General features: G+C 40.0%; 1 protein-coding gene across 1 annotated transcript in view; it reads left to right on the forward strand.

Moving 5' to 3' along the window:
• The first annotated feature begins 1,894 nt into the window (after positions 1-1,894).
• LOC140237754 (uncharacterized) overlaps positions 1,895-20,585 on the forward strand; it is an 89,297-nt gene continuing 70,606 nt past the window's right edge. The window contains exon 1 of the mRNA XM_072317683.1: positions 1,895-2,169. Within this exon, the coding sequence (XP_072173784.1) occupies positions 1,895-2,169 (275 nt within the window). The remainder of the gene's footprint in view (positions 2,170-20,585) is intronic.

Genomic DNA, 20,585 nt, shown 5'->3' on the forward strand with positions numbered 1-20,585 from the left:
CCCCCCCCACTATTTTTTTTTTGCCCCATACAAAGGAATACATAAGGTGTCACCACTCCCCCCCCCCCCACACTTTTTTTTTTTTTTTTTTTGCTTGTCAGCTGAAGAAACCCGGAAGTGGCACCAGAAGTTGCGCAGAAGGCCTTTATGAAACCCGAAAGTGGCATGACATTTTGAAGTTTTGCTAATTTCTGCAAACAGTTCTTGTAAGGTGGATATGAATATGTCTGAGCTAACCATATTGCCATAACCTCACAATTTTCCATTGATCGTGTAAAAAAAATAATGAGAATTCACTGTTTCTGTCATTGAAGTCTGAAACATGGTGTTATTCCTGGTTGAATAACTTCAGAATAGTGATCAGTTAGATATACCGGGCAGGATTTGAGCCTCGGGCATAATAATTGCATTGTAATGAAAAACTGGCAATTTCAAAATTGTATGTACAAACTATATGGCAAGTTGTGAGGGGATGACACGCTCGCTTTGCCATTTGCATATTCATATTGCCCGTTCAAGAAAACTGAAAACTTCAAAATGTCATAACTTCCTAATTTTTCACCCGATTATATACAATCAAAATTTAACCGTTGAACTCATAATATCTTACTCTTTCTTATCAGACTAACTTATATTTGGACTGGATTTCCCCTTTAAACGTATTTCGTGAGGGTGAAGATAATAAGTATGTGAAGGGGGGGGGGGGGGGCATATGCATGCCTGGCTGCAATTTCAACGTCTAACAGAAACATTTTATAATATAGTCCCTTGGATTTTTCTTCCCTCTCTCTTCCTCTCGCTCTTCAAAATGCCAACAAACAACCAGAAGTAAAATAATTTAGTTATTGCAACAACCGAAGTTTCTCCATGCATTGTCTGTCCTCTCCAAGCACGATCAAAGCATCTCTGAGTCAAGAATATACACTGGAATATCTTGGGCCCTGATGCATGTGGGTTATTTGCCAAATCAAAAGGATTTGGCCACTTAATACGTCCCTCTACAATTCCTCATTCATGTTGGTACCCTGAAATTTTAGATCTATTAAGAGATTGTAAAGTGGAGTTTAGAACTAGTAATAAAAAATCATGCAAGGAATTAGAATTGAAACACTAGATGGCGCTGTACATAAAAGTTCGCTGGGAGGAGATGGGTCTTTTCGGATTGTCTCAGTTTTAGGTGGTTTTCAACGGGGAAACTTTTTTTTTTTGTGGGGGGGGGGGGGAGCATAGATATGTACCTTGTACACTGATATTGTTTCATTATTTAAAAAAAAAAGACATACACAACCAAAAAAACCCTTCCCCCCCCCACAAAAAAAAGGGAAACAAACCCCGGAACTTGACTTCCATGCCAACAACTCTATGCCAACAACCCCCCCAAATGTATTCCCTTAGGCCTGGAATGCAAGAACCGTCGGTTTTGTTTTCCCTTTTTTTTTGTGGGGGGCGGGAAGGGTTCTTTTTTGGTGGTGTCATACGGTCTTTTTTTTTTTTTAATAATGAAAACATCATTCAGTGTGTACAATGTATTATTATCTATGCTCCCCCCCCCCCCAAAAAAAAAAAAAAAGTTTCCCCGTTGAAAACATTCTAAAACTGAGCCAATCCGAAAAGAACCCATCTCCTCCAAGCTTCAGCGAACTTTTATGTACAGCGCCATCTAGTGTTTCTAATTCCCTTGATGATTTTTCTCCATACCGTACCCTCCACTCCACTTTACATTCTCTTATTGTAAATTTCAGGTTCAACATGAATTAGGAATAGGAGGAAGGGACGTATTAAGTGGCCAAATCCTTTTGATTTGGCCAAATAACCACATGCATCAGGGCCCAAGATGTTCTAGTGTATATTGTTGAACTCAGAGATTGTTTGATGTGCTTGGAGAGGACAGACAATGGAGAAATTTCGGTCATCGACGAGCTTCTCTGCGAGTACGAGCGTAAACTGCGTTTCCAATGGTGGCAATGTATTATCGCCAACAACAATAGATCATCTGCCTGTCAACAGGGCCATGTCCGTGTCCCCTTCCCATGGCACCAGAGCAAGCACAGCTCCACAATCTGCTGTCCAACAGAGGGGATTTTCTTCTACTGGACATGAGGGAACGCGTGTGCCCGAGATGACTGGCAATGAAGAATCTGTCTCTAGCAAGCTGGAAGCTTCAATAAGGTTTGTTAGAAGCATGTAACATGGCAATGACACAATGTCGTGTGTATGACATGGGCCATAACAAATCATTATGAAATCTGACCCTTGGCTTGGCCTTACTACCCCCATATTTGCTAGTGACAACATAGTGTTGACATAACATAGTGTTGACTTTTTTTTCTTTTTTTTTTTTCCAGAAACTTGGCTTATGATCTTCATATGAATCTGTGCTTGAAATCATGGAAAATGCCAATGTGACACTGCCATCATCATAATGCATCTAATTTACAATACTGTAGGCCCTAGATTACTAGAACTAGGCCTATGTATGGTTGAGGGGTCTAGATATCGCGCACGAAAATTTGAAATGCTCTTATAATAGAAGTTGTTCCATAATCGTACCTGAATTTCTCCATGAAAATCACGAAAATGCAGAAAAATCACCTCCCAGAATCTCCTGATGATACGATAACGGAGTAGTGCGCTGTCGCCGTTTGTATGTCGCACTTTTTTTTATGCGTTCAATTTTTCGGGGTATGTAAAGATCGCGCAGCTGCCCTCTGTAGTTTCATGCGTGAAAGTATCTGCCCCTCTGCGGCTGTAACGTGCTCCGGCTTTCGTAGAATATTTTTTCACTTGATATTAAATTTGTCCCTGTTAAGCAACAGCAGTTTTACCTAACTTGTGTATATTATTGTTATTATTATTATATGTGTTATTATTATTATTATTATTATTATTATTATCATCATTATTACTATTATCACCACCATCACGCATCGATCATCATAATCATCATCATTATCATTTTCATTATTATTATTATTATCACTTCCACCACCATCATCATTTTATCATTCTTATTATCATTATTTTTTATCATTGATATTTTCATAATATATATATTTTCATATATATATTTTCATTTATAAAGTTTTCTTACAATATTTCTAATCACTTCAACCAATAATATACACGTAATATAAAATGGAAAAAAGTAAAATATGAACATATATTTTGTGTGTGTGTGTTTGTGTGTGTTTGCTTACCCATTCGTCACCCTCTCATTTTCGTCACCCATTTGTCACATTCTCATCTAATTTGTTTTCTTCAGTATCATTATGGCCCTCCCCTGTCACAAATATATCACAAGTTAGCGCAAGAAATCACAAGCAAATTCAAATTGAAATCACACTTCAACTTCGATAGACTGAAATATTTATTCCTTTGTAATATTATAATCGTTGTGTTAAAATTTGACTTAAAACAACATTTATTAACAGTATTTCAGCGTAGCTGGCAGCATACATTGTTCTTGTGTATGATGACGTCACGTGGTAAACGATCGATCGAACAAATTACGAATTCTATCGACTACGAACGAGACAAGCGAGACGACACGTCTAGGCTACAACATCCTTAGAACAGATTTTAAGGGAAGGTAGGTTTGTACAAGGTAAAAATTTCGAAATTTAGTGGAAAATTTGTTGGAAATCAAAATTTCTTACCTGCTTCCTTCTCATGTTGAGCGGTAAGTCAGGTATGTTTATTCCATGGGCGTATCGGCAAATTTTGCGCTTAGTCCTACGCGTAATATCGCTTGCTATACGCAGTTACGCTATGCGCGATCATTAGGTCCCTGCGCGAGACCTAGTACCCTTACTATACATGTAGGTAGGACCTAGGCCCTAACGTTACATTTGTATAGTGTATCACTATGGAAGGAGGCTGGATTATTATAATTTGGTCTGGTTATAAATCCAGTGCTAGTGCCTGTTTAAAGATGTTTCTCTTACATTAGCTCTGGTAATTGAGCTGGAGACACTGAGTTGAGACTGATTCTTTCATTTTCACCGTCCTATGCTGTGCTTGTGGTGTTACGTAGCATTCGTCATTCAGCACTAGATGGCGCTCTGGCGTATGTACATCGTTTTCTACACACACAGTGTGCTCAGTTTCTGAGCCCATCACGACGATCGCTAGCTGTAGCAGTTATGACAGGGGTGCATTAATATCATTTTTTTCAAAAGTAATACGGCCGTACTGCAAACAACATGTTCGAATCACAAACCTGAACTACTTTTGCCATCCTGTGTGTGGGTTTGCGTCTGCTACCTACCGCTAGTACACATCTCGAGGAGGACGATCTGTTTGGCATGCTAACTCGAAATTTCGCACTTATTTGTCGTGACCTTGGGTGTATTTTTGTACCTAGTCCACATTGCGCAAAATATGGCAGTATCGAAACTTCACTTTTTTCAAAATTGAAGTGTTTTTTGATTTTTTGAAAGGAAAATTTATCGACCTCACGTAGGCTCAGTATGTTACAACGGTACACGAAATGGACCTTGCAATGCCTGTTTCAGTGAAATTGGCTGGCCTGATCGGAGCCCGTGAAGAGCTTCGCGCTTGCTGCCGCGGGAGTCGCTATGGGTGTTGTGTGATTTACGACTGCCCGCGGACGCCGCGCGCGCTGGCTCAGCTCTCTACTTACTATGATCGGCGAATCGAAGCCGCTAGGCCCGGGGCGCTCGCTACTACAATGGGAAAATTGTAAACGCGAAAAGTTATTAAAATGCAAGATTTTTACAAGAAAACGAAAAAATCGGCTGATTTCAACACTTTTCATGTGTATATTATGTATCAATCTACTGATAATTCATCTCATTTCATGGCTTGGTGTACATCTGATTTTTATATGAAAAACGCTACCTGTGGTAGGTGGTGTACATGAATTTCTTTGTGTGCTTGCGCTTGTCGGCTAAAGCTGCTTTCCCAGTGCCTCATGGTTTATTTCTGGACAAACTTGGGTTTGAGTGGTCACCTCAGCTCTGTCCAAGTTCCATGTCAACATACAGTATGATGGATTAATGAGCATGCTGGCTATTAATTAGAAAAATATTATGCATTCGATTCTCGCTATCGCCAATGACGTAAAAAGTACCCGGATGTGGCTTTTTCGTCAAGATTTAGTGCACTTCTGGGACTGGGGCACTTCCGGCGCAGGGCATATTTTGCACAGCGCTAGCGTGCATCAGTACGTGTACCTTACCTCACGGATACTTGTACAGTAGGCGGCTGTACCCGAGCCAGCCAGTGGCCAACCCTGTGATACTCGTACACTGTAGCTATAGCCCCCGCATTGCCCTAGGCCTTGCATTAGCATGCACCACCCACCCCCGCATGCATACAAGCTAGACATACCGGTACATCGTACTGCTTGATCATGCGATCGCACTAGTGAATGTGCACGTCACTGATCAGTCATCTCTGCATACGCTGAAAATATGCTGGAAAATATTCACCCACCTGCATGGATATCGTCATGGAATGCCCATCTTTTTTTTATTTGTTCTCTGTCGAGGTGCCGCGAGCACAATCGGGAACGAACCGTGATCTCGAACTTATCTTGTCTCCGAGGCATATTTCTTCCAAGCAAGTACTACTACTAGTAAGTCGCGTGCGCCCTTGCGCTGTGGAGTCACCCGCAAACTTCACCCACGCGGCCACGTCACGTCTCGCATGCCAGTAAGGGACCTATTTCTGTAGAATTTGTTCATTTATTGTTGTGCGAACAACACATGGCAGCTTCGCAGTAACAGCAATTCCTTAAAAACAGCAATTCCTTAAAAATGGAGAAATTTCAAATCATATTAAAGCTAAAATTCTAAGTCGAGAAAACAGTAAGTACACGTAGAATACAGTCTGTTGTATGTGTAAAAAGCATTAGTCACGTATCACGCGCGTACGAACGGAAGTGACTTGGCTCCCGGACTATCCCATAATGCACCGTAAATGACGCTTAAATCAACATCCGGGTGCTTTTTACGTCATTGGCGATAGCGAGAATTGATACGTAAGCAGCATTTGATAAATGAACCCTTGAGAAACCATTGTCAGATATAGATTTCAATACTGTTTTTGAACAGATGCATTCAGAAATAGAATGTAAGTTTTGACACCATTGCACAAGGTGCTGGTTATACATATAGAAAATGTAAAGCGATAACATTTGACTGTGTGACAACGATATCGCAGGTCAGTATGTTACAAAAAGTAATCTACACCATGATATTGAAACGACTCAGATAGCCTTCTTGACATGGCCATAAATATCTCCTGCCTCTGATTTCATATATTGCTGTGGTTTATAGGGAAGTTAAATTTGAGCAATTGATGCAGAATATGAGCAGGAAGCGAAGTTGATTGTTGACTTACATAAATGTATTATCTTCGAATTTTGCAGAAACATGCATGACAGACACCAGAACAACAACAACAAAAGTAAAGAAAGAAAGAAAATGAATGGTGTTCAGCTTATCTAGTAATGTAGAAGGTCCAGTGCAATCTGAGATTATGTTACATTTTTGTTAGGGACCGATACTGATACCAATATCGATGCTGCACACTGGCACTAGTCCGACAATCCCTGACCAGTAAGATTTTCGGGAATGGACCACTAAAAATGGAAAAACTGGGTACCTACTCTCTGTCGGACCAGTAGGGAAAATGGTTTAGTGTGCAGCCTTGCATATATATTTAAACATGATTCCAAGGTCATAACATTGATATTACATACGTGTGTGTACATGTAATGATGTCAAGCCCAGTACAATGGCTTAAATTTGAATGAGTAAGGCAGGGCTCCACACTAACTTTTATTTTTGGTGGCCGAAAGGCAAACATCCGACCTTTTTTGGTGGCCCGATCAGGCTACCACATTCTTAATTTCTGAAATTTTGGTGGCCCGACGTGCATTTCTTGGTGCATCAGACTGTATCCTTAAAGCAAGCTTACTCTCTAATTTAACTCCAGTCACAAGCTCGAACATGCTGTTTACCATTTTCACAACATGTTTCGAAGCCTCCAAGAACCGGTATGAAGGGAAGGTTGTCATAGCAACACTAATGCCTTTATGGTGCAATAAAGAGGACCTAGTCATCTTCCATACCTAGCATTATGTGTCCTGATTACAAATGTAGCATCATTCAAAACTTATGACAGCACTTGGATATAAGAGAGAGAAATTACCCCCCCCCCCCAAACCTGCTTCACAGATTTTTGAGATGGTATTTTCTAAAGTCATTGGAAAGTTTGTTGAAGAACTCTGGGGTAGTATTTTTTTTTTTCTGCTGTATTCAAGTTACAGTGCTACTGCAGATTTCATTCTCTTGATGTTTGTTTGTTTTTCATTAGTTGCTTGATACAGTGGCTTGGGCCCTTCTGCGGACCAGCCAATACCTCCCCATTTTTAGAACCCTCAGTTCAATGTTACTTGCCTTTGTATTTAATTGATTTGCCTCCTTCTAGAGTGTGCAACATCTGCAAACATCTTCACTATTGACTCAGCCTTGGCATGATCCGGATGAAGGGTATTGGTATACTCCAGAAAACAAAACAAAACAAAACACAGAAGATACCAGCCTCCAGCCACCAACCCCCCCCCCCCCAATAAAGAACCTTACTCCCACTTCATGTAATGACACACCCATACACATTACGGTAATACCTCAATCTTACACTTAGTTTGTACAGACTGTGTCAATGATCTGTCATTATTGTACAATGTACTTGAGAAAACATACAGGGGTACTCGGGTCTTTTCTTCCATGTGTACCATACTCTCACACAGTGACACACACATACAGTCTGTACTCACACACAAATGATAACGATTATTCGTTCTGAAGACAGAATGATTTTCTTTAAAAACAAAGGTATCATTTTAAAGTTAACGCTTGGTAGTCCTTACGTCAATATTAACAGTATCACTTATGGAATTATGTGACTAGAGAATGATATTCACGTTTGTGTGAAAAGAGGTGCTCTGATATTGGTATGATTTTGACATTTATAAATGTTTTAATGCAATATACTTATTGATGAGGTCATTTTTATTGGATTGAAAGATAACTTCCCTTTCCCAAGCTAGGACCTTTTCATTTAATGCTGTCATGAATCTTTGTTTTATTACATGTAGTTAGTCTTTGTCTGCTTTGTTAGTATTTGTCTGCCATGGTACAGAACTTTGTACTGTACACGCCGTTATTTTCGCGAGGGTTTAATTTTCGCGAAATTGGCGAATTGCAGTTGGATCGCGAAATTTAAAAACACGCGAAATTGTCTCCATGCGCTTTGTTAGTAGAGAATTAACGTAAGCGTCGGCGTCAATTCGCGAAAACAACATCTCGCGAAAATGTCTATGACCTCGTCATTCACGAAAATATCTGTACGCGAAAATAACGGCGTATACAGTATTTGTATTTATAATGGCTGATTTACATGCATTTTGGTAAAGTGAATAAAGTACAAAATCTTCCCCCCCCCCAATATTGTATTTCCCACTCCCATTTGATATGACTTTGTTTAGATATGTCTCAGTACATAAAATGTGTGGTGTTCTGATGTACAACTCGATAGAGATTGGCATCATGTTCAGAATCAGCACTTGGCTCTTAAAAGTCTGCATTGTGCAGGCAAACCCCACGTGCATCAATCAGTGCATCACACTGTAATGTTCAGGGAAACCCCATGTGCATTAACCAGCAAATGCACAAGATACAGACAGACAGACACACACACTTACTGTAATCTGTCGGTCTGTCGCTCTGTCTGTCTGGCGCTCTCTCTTTCTACTTCCCTCTTGCATGGACATACTATCGGTCTGTTGCTCTGTCTGTCTGGTGCTCTCTCTTTCTACTTCCCTCTTGCATGGACATACAATGTACATTTTACACAGACACCGCATTGCTGTGCTATTGTACAATGTAAGTTTGACCTGGGAAGTATTATAGTTTCTCTGCCAGGCTTTTTCCTTTTAAATACGAGGCTTTGTCCCACGGTAATATGGTGGATCCAGCGCAGTGCGTGCCTTCAATATTTTAAAAGGCATAGGCATAACATGTAATGGTGGTTCAAATTCACAGGTATTCAGATTACATTTTAGTGATGCATCAGTTCCAGTGAGGGAGTGTGATGCAATTGTTTCAGATTTATGTACATTGTTCATGTACTGTAAAACCTGAAACATTTGCGAATCAGCGCCAACGACCTTTTTTGCAGCATGATACTTTTGCAACTTGGCGACCATGAAAAAGTTACAAGTATTCACATTGTTCATACCAAAACTTTTTGTTTCCATTTTACTTTCATGAATCTTGGCTCTAAGCTAAATTCAGGAAGTTTCACACACCTGAAAATTTCTGGTTTTACAGCAGGGGCCTATAGTTCAAGAAGCGTTCCGGAGCCGAAGGAAAGTGCAAATTAAAGATTATTTAATAATTCAGCAAGCTTCTGACATACTACATTGTAGTTTGTAAAAGCATAGTGGTCATTCAAAACAGTATGCATTTCTAGGGGTGGGGTTGGGAAAAAAGTTAAAGTCAGTAGAACTGGATGCATTTGTAGGGAATACAATGAGAATTGTTTAATATGTTGCTATGTATACATGGTCATGGTGTTAGAGATCTCATAGAACTGTAAGAAAGTGTAACACCTTGTAGACCCATGACCCAAATCCACGGAAGCATTCTCATAAGATGGACTGCCAAATGAAAGTAGACATAAAGAGAGAGGGAGATAGACAGAGAGAAAGAATTAGAAAGACAGAAAGATTTATAAGAAAAGGACACAGATTGTCATTCTAGCAGCTAAGATTGATCCCGATATGTGATAATAGTGCTATTCTGTGGTCTCAAGTATAAGGCCAAAAAAAAAAAATTGTTGCATTGGCGTAACATGAGATTTTCAAATAGGGTCGGTCGGGCGGATTTTTTTTTTTTTTTTGCTACCTGCATTTTACGTGTAAAACTCGTGCTCAGCTCAGTAAACAGTTACAACTACTGCACCGAATGTGCCGTGTTCATCTATTCTACAAATCATTTATGAGGCCGATATTACTGGAATTATACCCCTTCACAGAATTTAAAGATGTTGAAATCCCTATCCTGAATGTTTTCACTTCATATTTTACTATTTTGACTTAGATAAGATAGATGCAAATTGACCCATATGTATGATCTTTTCATCGCACACGGCGATCTCTATTACAGTCCCACATATACAGATTCGTGTAAGTTCTCCACACAAGAAACCTACGGCAAAACTGTGCACAATACATCGCAGTCTGAATGTTACGTATACACTGAATAAATCTTGTTAGAGTACGTGTCCGTGTTGGAAACAGATGACGTACTGATCAAGGAAGGCTTATGCGAGGCGCTAGATCTCTTCCTCGTACATCCGATATCCCCAGAGAATTTCCACTTCCGGGTTTGTGCGATCGCGATCGCAATCAACAAGATATTTGATATCGATACCAAAAAAAAATAATAAAAAAACATGGGGTCGGCGGAATTTTTAGGGTCGGGCGGGTTATGCCAATGCAACAATTTTTTTTTTTTTTTTGGCCTAAGTGGAATCTTGTGGTTTGGGAGCAGTTTTATTTGCAGTGCCAATGAAGATTTTGCAGCTTGTGGAAGTACCTGGTTCTAAGAAGGATCCTTAAAAACTACTTACCATCCCCCTAATCCTCCCTTACTTCTCTCCACATTTCAAGCTTCAATGAAAACTACTTTGTTCTCTTCTGAGTCATCATTGTGTCATGTAAATGTGTTGAGTGTACACGTATTTGCTTGTAAAACTGTGGTAACAACGGAAGTAATGATTTTGAAAAAGTCGTGAGAACTTCCATTATTACTTTTTTTTAGTATTCTTACATCTAAATTCTCCAGCTCTTTTGACATTGTATTTTATGAGGCCCCCATCCATTTCAAGCTTAATCGCTTTGATATGTTGATTATGTTAGTATTCTGTATAAACTTTGAAATTTTGGTATGATATTGGCCTGTTAAATGCTGTTATCCCAGTCTAAAGGCCCGGTCCCACTGGCCGACGGACACAAAGCGTATACAGAAAGGACACAGCGGACGAGCAAAATTTCGGGGATGGCTTCATCCGCTTTCATCCGCTCCAGAAATTGACAAAATTGGCGAAAATTGGCGGTAACAGAACGGAAATAGAACGGACGTGGGTAGTATGTAGCGGGGATGTTAAACGGATGTTCATCGGAAGCCTAGCGGATGAAAGCGGATGGAAGGGGATGACAGCTCCGAAGGGGTTACCGGAGATAATTGCGAAACGGACGCATAGCAGAAAAAGCGGATGCAGAGTGGATGCAGAGCGGATGCAGGGGGATGCTTTCGAAATGCTTTATATACGAGATGCATACGCTTACATCCTTTCTATTAACGTGCTATTAACGATGTAAAGACGTTCCACGTACCATATCTTTCCTCCCTCTTTCCTTTTTTAGCTGCAGCGGATGTGAGTTGCGAGGATGCCCAGAGGATGCAGAGAGGATGCAGCGGACGTTTAAGGGATGCCGCACGGACATACAACGTTTGTTGCTCGTATGTCGCGGATTTACATCGTACACAGCGGAAAGTTCATCCGTTCTAAAAGTTTTAAGCAGCTTAAAACTTTTTGCGCGGATGAAATCACAGTGGACGGATGCTCGATGGATAGAGCTGATGAAACACGTATGCGATGGGTACACAGCGGATTCGTAGCGTTTTCCAACGGATGGCAAGATTTTTTGTACGCTTTACATCCTCTTTGCATCCGTAAGTGCAGTGGGACCGGGCCTTAAAGAACCGAGTTTAATCATTTCTATGTGTTATAGGTTGTGTTGTCTTAATAATATTTCCCCCTTCCCCTTGTTTAACAAACAACAGTGTAGTTCACTGTGATTATGGACACACATGTAAGAGTTTTCTGGCAGAAATGAGGACCAAAAGTGAGAGTGCGATGCCCTCCTATGAGTACTACTACCCGGAATAATCGTGACGATTGGTGGCTGTATGAATGGGCATTGCACAAAGGGGAAATGCTGTACTCAGGGTTATTAGTTTTTTGGAAGGAAAGCTTCGAATCAAAAGCAGTAGATGGGTGGAGATGGAGTAAAAAGGGTCACTACTGTACAATCGGAAGCGCAGCATGCTCGAGTAGGAGTACATGTATTAGAGCCATGTGACATGTTGTCGTTAGTGAGTCTCGGCACCGCAGCCGCTTGCTCGCGTGACTCTGCCAGCAGTTGGTCATACATTTTCTCTTGTTTTCATTCCATTTTGCGTGATAGAGATGTTTGTCGGGGACCCCTTTTCTGGTATATCAAGGACGTGATTATATATTCGTACATTGCATCCTCAAAACAAGGAAGTAAAATCTTCGTACAAATTCAAGGAGAGTGAGACCTAGTCCTCTTTAGCACAATGCAAACAAATAGTGCAATGTACGGGAGGTGTTTTTGCTCCATGAACAGTAACTACAATGTACTGTGGGTTCTTTTTGTATTCTTGAAATTAACATGTACAGTGTAATTATCAAGCAGCTAATGAACCAAATACAAAACAAACAGATGGATCGAAAGACATTTTCATTAAATCACTCTTATGATACAAAAGATACATAGAGAAAAGTTCCATGGGTTTTTGCAAGTCAGTCATACAGCCTGTAGTGCTCTTTGGCTTAATCACAGATGAAGTTGAGTTCCTTTGGCCTATATATGGATCTGTACTAGATTTGCTAAAATGATGATATCCTTTGTGTCTTATTGCAGAGATGTTTGTAATAACTAGGCACATGTGTAGCACCAAAGACTTTTAGGCATAGGGACACGTAGATGTTGACCAAAACCTGGTTATGTAATATCAGCAGTGTAAATACATTTTTGAGGAGTCTAGATGATGACATCATAGTCCTGTAATTTAAATATTTGGTTGTGACCAGCAGCTCCATAATTTTTAATGAAACATGCAAGACACTTACGTGTAAGTTCTATAACTTTCTCATTCTATGTCTGATTGTATAGTGAATTTTCTCAATCATTCTGTACAAGGTGTATTTGCACTATACATTACTGTATACACCAATATTTTTGCGTACAGATATTTTCGCGAATCACGGTATCAGTGGCATTTTTGCATGTTGTTAAATTCGCGATTGATACTAGTAGTAGTAGGGTCTACTGCCAAGCCCGAGAAACATGTTCAAAGACTTGCCAACGTACTCATAGCGTTTTTTTTCCGTTTGCATTGTGACTTCCCAAACATGACAATAGAAAAGACACAGTAGAAGATTTATAAAATGAAACAATAATTACAGGAACTTGCAGTGAGACACTCACACACAGCATTCACAAGTACCTACCAAATGTTGCAACAAATAGATGTAGACTACAAAGTTTCAGAGCTGCGCTAGCGCTAGAGAAAGATTTACGTGCATCCCTAACTGTTAGGCATCACCCAACCACGTCGAGCTGGTGTTCGTTCGCGTAGGGTAACGTAGCACGGAGATTGCACATTTTGATGCATGTTTATCATCGTACTGCACTTCCAGAATCGGTCGCACCGTACGCACTGGATTTTGTCATCAATTTGTACATACATGTACATGTAAGGTATGACGGGGTAATATTTTCGCGTGTCTTTCACGGAAATAAAACCCTCGTGAAAATAACAGTGTATACAGTAGTTTAAAACATGGAGTAGGTCCCCCTATGTGAGTTCTGTACACTGTGTACTTCACAAGTTTGAGATTGTGTGCCACCATTCAGTAATGAGAATTTGTCGCTATTCAATTTTGCATGCACTTCAACACCTTGGTGCAAAGTGCTTGTTTCTGTTGGCAGATCCTCTTGAGAAAGTCCTAATCACTGGCTTTGACACCATTGAGCTTTCAAAAGAATTCAACTAGTTCTTTTTTTCTTTTTTTTGTTGTTGTTGCAATGTGCAGCAGGGGTCGCACTTAACTTTTTTTTAAACTAGCCAGGCGGACTACTTAGAATCAATTTTAACACTGAAGCAATATTTTGGCTAGCCAGACGGACTAGTAACTTCAGAATTTTATGATTTTTAGCTAGTCCGACATGATTTTGGGTGGCCAATGGCCAGCGGACCATCGCCAATTTCGAACCCTGCGCAGGTAGGTGTTCTTGCATCATAGGCAAAAGCACTGGCTGAACCATGTGCTCTTTCAGAAGAGAGAATTATGGCAAACAAAATTTATTGCCATTTACCATCTTACCGTTAGAGAAGGAAGCCTTTGAAAGACATTATTATCAAGGAGCTTGAAGCTCCTTGTTATTATGGAGCATCTGTCACAGAGGTAGGCAAAAGCCATCAGCTGCATAAGTGCAGTTTGACCTTGATTGAAAGATGGTTTGTAGTTTTGTCTCAAGGACAGCCACAAGATGCCAGAAGCATTCAAGGAAAGACACATTTCAAACACTTTCTGTCATCTTTGCCAAACGATTGTATTACTTGTTTGATAGTCAGCATACATAATTGTATCTGTACAGGGAGGTGAGACAGTCACTTCATACTCTGTTAGTGAAGGAGCATTTGTGGGGAGTTTTTTCTTTAATTTTATTCTTTAGAATCATACATGTGTGTGTCAGTGATGATTGCTTGTAACTGGAGCTACCGCACTGTAATTTCTTACATACATGTACAGTGTACAAGTTGTAGCTTGTCAGAATAACATTGAAGAAAAAATATTTTCATTATATATATCAAGTATATAGTGGTATTTTAGGTGAGGTTTGAGTTCCAAAAAGCGCTACTTTGTGTTTGTTTGTGTGTGTGTGTAAGGGAAGGGCAGAAAGCACTCAGAGAGCCTATAGCACAATGCGGTAACAGATAATGCTTTGTTCTGAATATTTGTTGTTGTTGGTTTTTTTTTTTTTTTTTTTTTTTTTGGGGGGGGGGGGGAGTTGCAAAGTGAGCAGCAAGCTTGTGGCCAATTTGAGCTGTGATTTTGACTCGCTTTCCCGAAGTGCACAAAACACCTGCCTGACACCGATTTTCACTTGCCCCAGACAATCGGGCAAGCGCTTGTAAATGTAACACCTATTGCACATTTTGCCTAACCTGAGGAGCATTCAACGATATCACCCTCAAATAATGTATGTTTACCTGTAGTTGTCCTTTGAAAGTGCCATGCCATAGAGCTAGAGTATACATGACTGATGGGTTGGGGTTAAAGTTCGTGGTCGTCATTCCGCTCCATACCAGCAAAGCCTGTGATGGTACTGACAATCATCTGTCATAGGATAGTGGCATGTACAGTATGCATGCATGCTGTGACTACAAATAGCTGAACTGTCCCATATGCCATAGTTCCAAGTGTATTTGACCTAATTATGTCAAACTGGGTATGTGCAGTGCCATGACAGTATTTTAAAGACAGGAGTCAAAGGTCATATCAAATTAGCAAAGAGCAGAATGTAGTGATCTTAAACATAATATATTTGACAGCACGTATTTTGAAAGTTGCTACGGTGCACAACTCGAGATACACTGTGGTGAGATGGCACATGGCATATTTAGTGGATGCTCATGAGTGCCATGTTACATGATATACTGTCGCATGAGGTGAAAGATGAGACGCTAGTCATTGAGGCAAAGCGGAGTTAGAAAAAGAGCGTCTCATTTCGCGGTGGGGATAGCAAATCTTAATCCATTGCCAGAATAAAGACCGTTCACTGTTTGTACAACACTTTTCAGACAAAAACGAACATGGTCTCCAAGCCAAGGCCTAGGTATTAAAAACAACAAACATTTTTTTTTTCTTTTCTTTTTTGTCAGGGCAAAGCAAATGGGAAACTGAGGTTGTTAACTTTAGACTCGATGCAAAACTTTTATTTGCATGCTGTGTAATGGCACTGTAATAGAGGATGGATGTGATGAGCACTGGACCAATTACTGTACTTACATGTATCATACAAGAAGCATGTCAGTCAACATGGTTTGTGTACATGTAGTAGAGTTGGCATGTTATATGTATTCTATTACACTCCACTTAAGCCAAGTGGGTCTAAATTTCTAGAATGAAATAAAACTTATTTTGATGTTTTTGTTAATACTGTATGGTCATTAGGTAGAGCAGCAAGATTCACTGCAGTGTTGCGTCTTTGTGTCTTTATATGTTTGTCCATGTGTGTGTGTGTGCAGGTGTGTTTGTTTTTGTGCTTGACCGTTACTGAAATGCAATATATGGCATGACGGATAGCCCCCTGAAATTGACTTCTGATGACCATTTCATCAGGCCAAAGCAGCCATTAAGGAGGGAATGTAGAAGAAGGTGTTGCCATCTTGAATAATTTAGTGCTGCTCCATTTCAGGGTCAGCCCTGCTATCGTCAGGCGCACGCGCAACGTCCCGAAAGTAATCTTTTCTATCGTTGAGAGTCGTAATTGGATACTCCTGCCGTGTAACATGTCTGTCATGATCTCCTACTAAATCATAACATAGTGTCCTCTGCTAGTTCGATTGGAAACTGACAAACTCATCATACATCATACCTTTGCAGCAGGTTTAGAATTTTGTGCGCGACGTTGAGCAGAATGTGGAGGAATTCAAAGAGCATGAAATTACACACGAAAGAATTTTTCTTCTTTCTCCAGCCTGAAAATAAAAGCCTGAAATGTAAAAAGGTAAACTTTGGGTTTCGAAGTTAAATCTGTAGTGTAGTTATGAAAATCCCAAGAAAAAGTAGTGTCGAGGTTTCCCCTGAACTTTCTGAAGCGTGCATACCAGGTACGATGTGCAGGATTAGACAAGAATGTTTCTGAGAGATCAAACATAAGAAAATCCTCTATTTTAAGTACTACCACTCTCAAATCCCTGTTTCTATGGTAGAACTTTTTGCAAGTCTGGCAGTTCAGTTCAGCTTTTCAGTCGTCATCATTGGAAATGTGTATAGTACCAGTGTGTATACTTTCATATTATTTTATGTACAAGTTGTAAGTTTCTGCCTGTTTCTGCATGCACTTGCCACGCCATGCAACTGTACATCTACAATGTATGGGGCTTTGCTGAATTTCTCCAGCTACGGTCAAAGTGTCAAATGCATGCATAGCTGACCAGTTGATGGAGAAAATCGGATGAAAGCGTGGTGCGTAGCTCTCCCTGGTGTCATCAGGAATGTGCTTGATTATTCTCTGTTTATTCTATTGTTTTCAAAGTGCAGCTAGCCGTTCTACTTCACTTTCACGTTTATCTTAGAATGATTCATTGATTAATGTACTTGGTACTCTGGATTTTCAGTGAGACATTTACAATGTCTTCCCATTGGATGCTATAAGAATATTAGGTGTGATGCAAATAAATCATTCTCACTGTGCAAATACATGTTGTACACAGATGATGGGAAGGGGGAAAGGCTTATGCGGGGAAAATATATTGACCTATCTTCTTTCTTTTTTAGACCCTTCCTGTTGAAATGTACATTTGGTAGTACATGATCTGTGGAATAAACTGATGTTGGCCATGCGTCACCTCTCGTGCATGCATAACTCTTTGAATCAGCCCAACACGGGGGATGGGGATATGTCATAATTCAGATTGTGGTTTGCATTGACACACCTCTGTTGCTGTGTTGAAACAACCCACATTTTTCTTGTAATAGCAGTACGAGGACAGCTGGGGCCGCTGTTTACGTCAAATCAGTAGGCCTACATTCCATGTTGTGGTTTGTTGGGTGCACACTTCAGACGTCAAAAGAAGAGTTTTCCCCATCTTCAGCTAAGTTTGTTTTGTCAGTCTTCTTGGAAAGTGTGGCGTCATATTGAACAGGAGAGTCCCATGGGAGAAAAACAAAATACGGGGACCTAAATAAACATTTTGTGAATCTCAACTCGGGCAGCAAAGGGATTCATTTGCTATAACATGAATCTGCTTGAATTTCTCCTTACGTGACATGAAAGCTAAAATCTTAAGCTCTCTGATTCCAGATGTAAGCATGTTTTCAATCCATATCAATTGATGAAAAGTAGCAAGGATAATTTTGATGATGCAGTGTAGATTCATTCAAATCTGCTTTCATTTTTGAGAATATAACTTTGTGAGCTCGAATTGTCTTTTTCAGCACATTTACAAATGAGTTTGGTTCCAAATCCGAAAGGGCATTGGATGTCATGTTGTCATGGTGATTGATTCCGTACAAAGCTAGGGTCAAATGCAAGCATTAGATGATGAACTCACACCCCCCCCCCCTCCCCATGTTCTAAGTTAGTGGGTCACAACTATACCTGTCTACATTTTACCACTCTGTTGAGTCTTGAAATGATTTATGGCGCATGCTACGAGACATGAAAAGACACATGATCACTGAATATCAATTTCGTCGGGTAGAAGAACACTAGGACTCACTGAAACCTGCCATTGCTATCACATTAGCCTATCAATTGTCAGCATTTCCCAAGGAATCACTTTAGAGGGCCATTTACGTCATACACTGTATAGCTGCTGCTTACATGTCGGCCCGATTCCCCCTCCCCCTTTCTCCAGTATTCTCTCAAACTTGTTGAGACATAAGAGTCCAGCATCATGTTCAGGTGCTGTAAATCAGTGGCTCGTTATGTGAGCAAGGGGAGACCAGAACATTTTATCACGCCACACAGGCTCGTGGAGTGCACTGTTGATAGCAGACTTAGTTGAATCATGTGTGCATACAGTGTAGATGCTATCCATCAGTTAGTCAGGTGGGACCATCATACTTTGCTATGTTGCACTCATAATGGGCTTTTGTAATGGTATAGTTATTTTATTTTTCCCACTTTGTGCCCCCCCCCCCCCCATATGGTAGGGCAAGGAGGAGGATGAAGAGGGGGGGGGGGGGAAACAACAACCCAGCAGAGAAAGAAAACTTAAATCCATTTGGGAGTCAGAAAACTTCACAGCAACCTGTAGAATATGCTGGACAGTGTGAGTGCAGGCAAAGCAGAGAAGATTTGATGATTATGATGCCTGTACCCTGGTAATGGCATCTAGGCACCAGCATCAGGCCAGTGGGACAATGATGGCCATGCTCAAAATAATGTCTTGTACATCTTTTGCTCCTCAGCAAGCACATGACATAAACTTGCTAGACGCTGCATGCAGAGTTTGGCTACTTGCAATCAAGTATGGCAATTCAGCATACAACTGTAGTAAAATTACTACATACGGCGTATGTTTCGTGAGGGTTTCATTTTTGTGAATTTTGTGAGTCGGGTGCTCTTCCCGAATTTAACAACACACACTCTGATCTCGATATGAATGGGATGTGCACACATACAAGTCTCCGTTTGTTGTTGTACTCAATGACTGTGAATTTAACAACTCGTGAAATTGTCTGAAAGTCCCGACTCATGTAGAATTAAACTTGCTGAATATATGGTGTACACAGCAAATAATGCAATGAAGAAAGTACAGGACAGGTAAATGGTACAAGCTATTATTTTAGACTACAGATACTTTCGTGAATGAGGTCAGACATTTTTGTGAGATGATGTTTCTGTAAATTGACACTGAGGCTATCGTAATTGCACTATTAGCCCAGCACATGGTGACCTTTTCATGTGTTCACTTTTCATGTAAATTTGCGGTCCAACAGTGATTTGTGAAATTCACAAAACTTACATCCTTGGGAAAATAACAGCTTACACTGTATACAGTTTTTTTTTTTTCTTCTTTTTTTTTTCAGAGTGGCAGTCACATTCAGAATGCATTATTCAGCAGTGGGGTTTACAATGAAATCATATCATTTCTTCATTGATTTTTACATAATATGGCACATTCTGTAAATTTTGTTGGTGTTTTTTTTTTTTCTAAATGAGTTATTGCATTAGTGCATATCATGGTTTGGGTTTGAGCAGATTCAATTTTATTTGCCCTATGTCCTAGAGCAACCACTATTTTGAGATCCTGTTGTTTGACATCATAATTAGATTGAGATATTTAACAATTGTGTCTGTGTCTATAGCACAGTTATAGTGTAGGTGCCCTGTTTATTTTATTTTGTTCTTCTTCTTCTTCTGTATAATCAAGCAAACAACGTACAATCTTTGACATTTCTGGCTGGATCCACACCCGTTGCCATGGCTACCCCTGGATATCGACCGGTGGCGTCTGTTTATCAATTGATGCTTGCTTTGTGTGCAACCAAAATAAGTAATATCGCTGGGGCGATCGTTTTGTGAAAGGAGGAGTTTCTATGATTTAATGGAAAAACAACAACATTATACAAATGTAAATATCATATTTCTTCTGTCATTGTTTGTCCACTGTTTTCTTCTGATAACTATTGATTCTATGTTGGGGTTTATTTCTTTCACAGTGATTTACTGTACAAGTTCTTTTCTCTTTGATTTCTTCTTGTTCTGACTGATTTTTTATTGTGAATGGTAAATCTATTCAGTGCTCTCTTGTAACTTCATTGATGCTACCTGTATGAACAAGTGATTGTAAAAGTGGAGCATTTGATTTGTTGTCTCTACCACAAAGTGATGTTAGGGGACTCTGCTGAGTCTGTGTCTGTTGTATTAGCATAGTGTGACTACAATTATCGGGAGGGCGACTTTTTCCTAATGGAAACTTGGTCAATATACATGAGCA

This window comes from Diadema setosum, chromosome 14, assembly GCF_964275005.1.
Source record: "Diadema setosum chromosome 14, eeDiaSeto1, whole genome shotgun sequence".
In the NCBI taxonomy this organism is placed as follows: domain Eukaryota; kingdom Metazoa; phylum Echinodermata; class Echinoidea; order Diadematoida; family Diadematidae; genus Diadema; species Diadema setosum.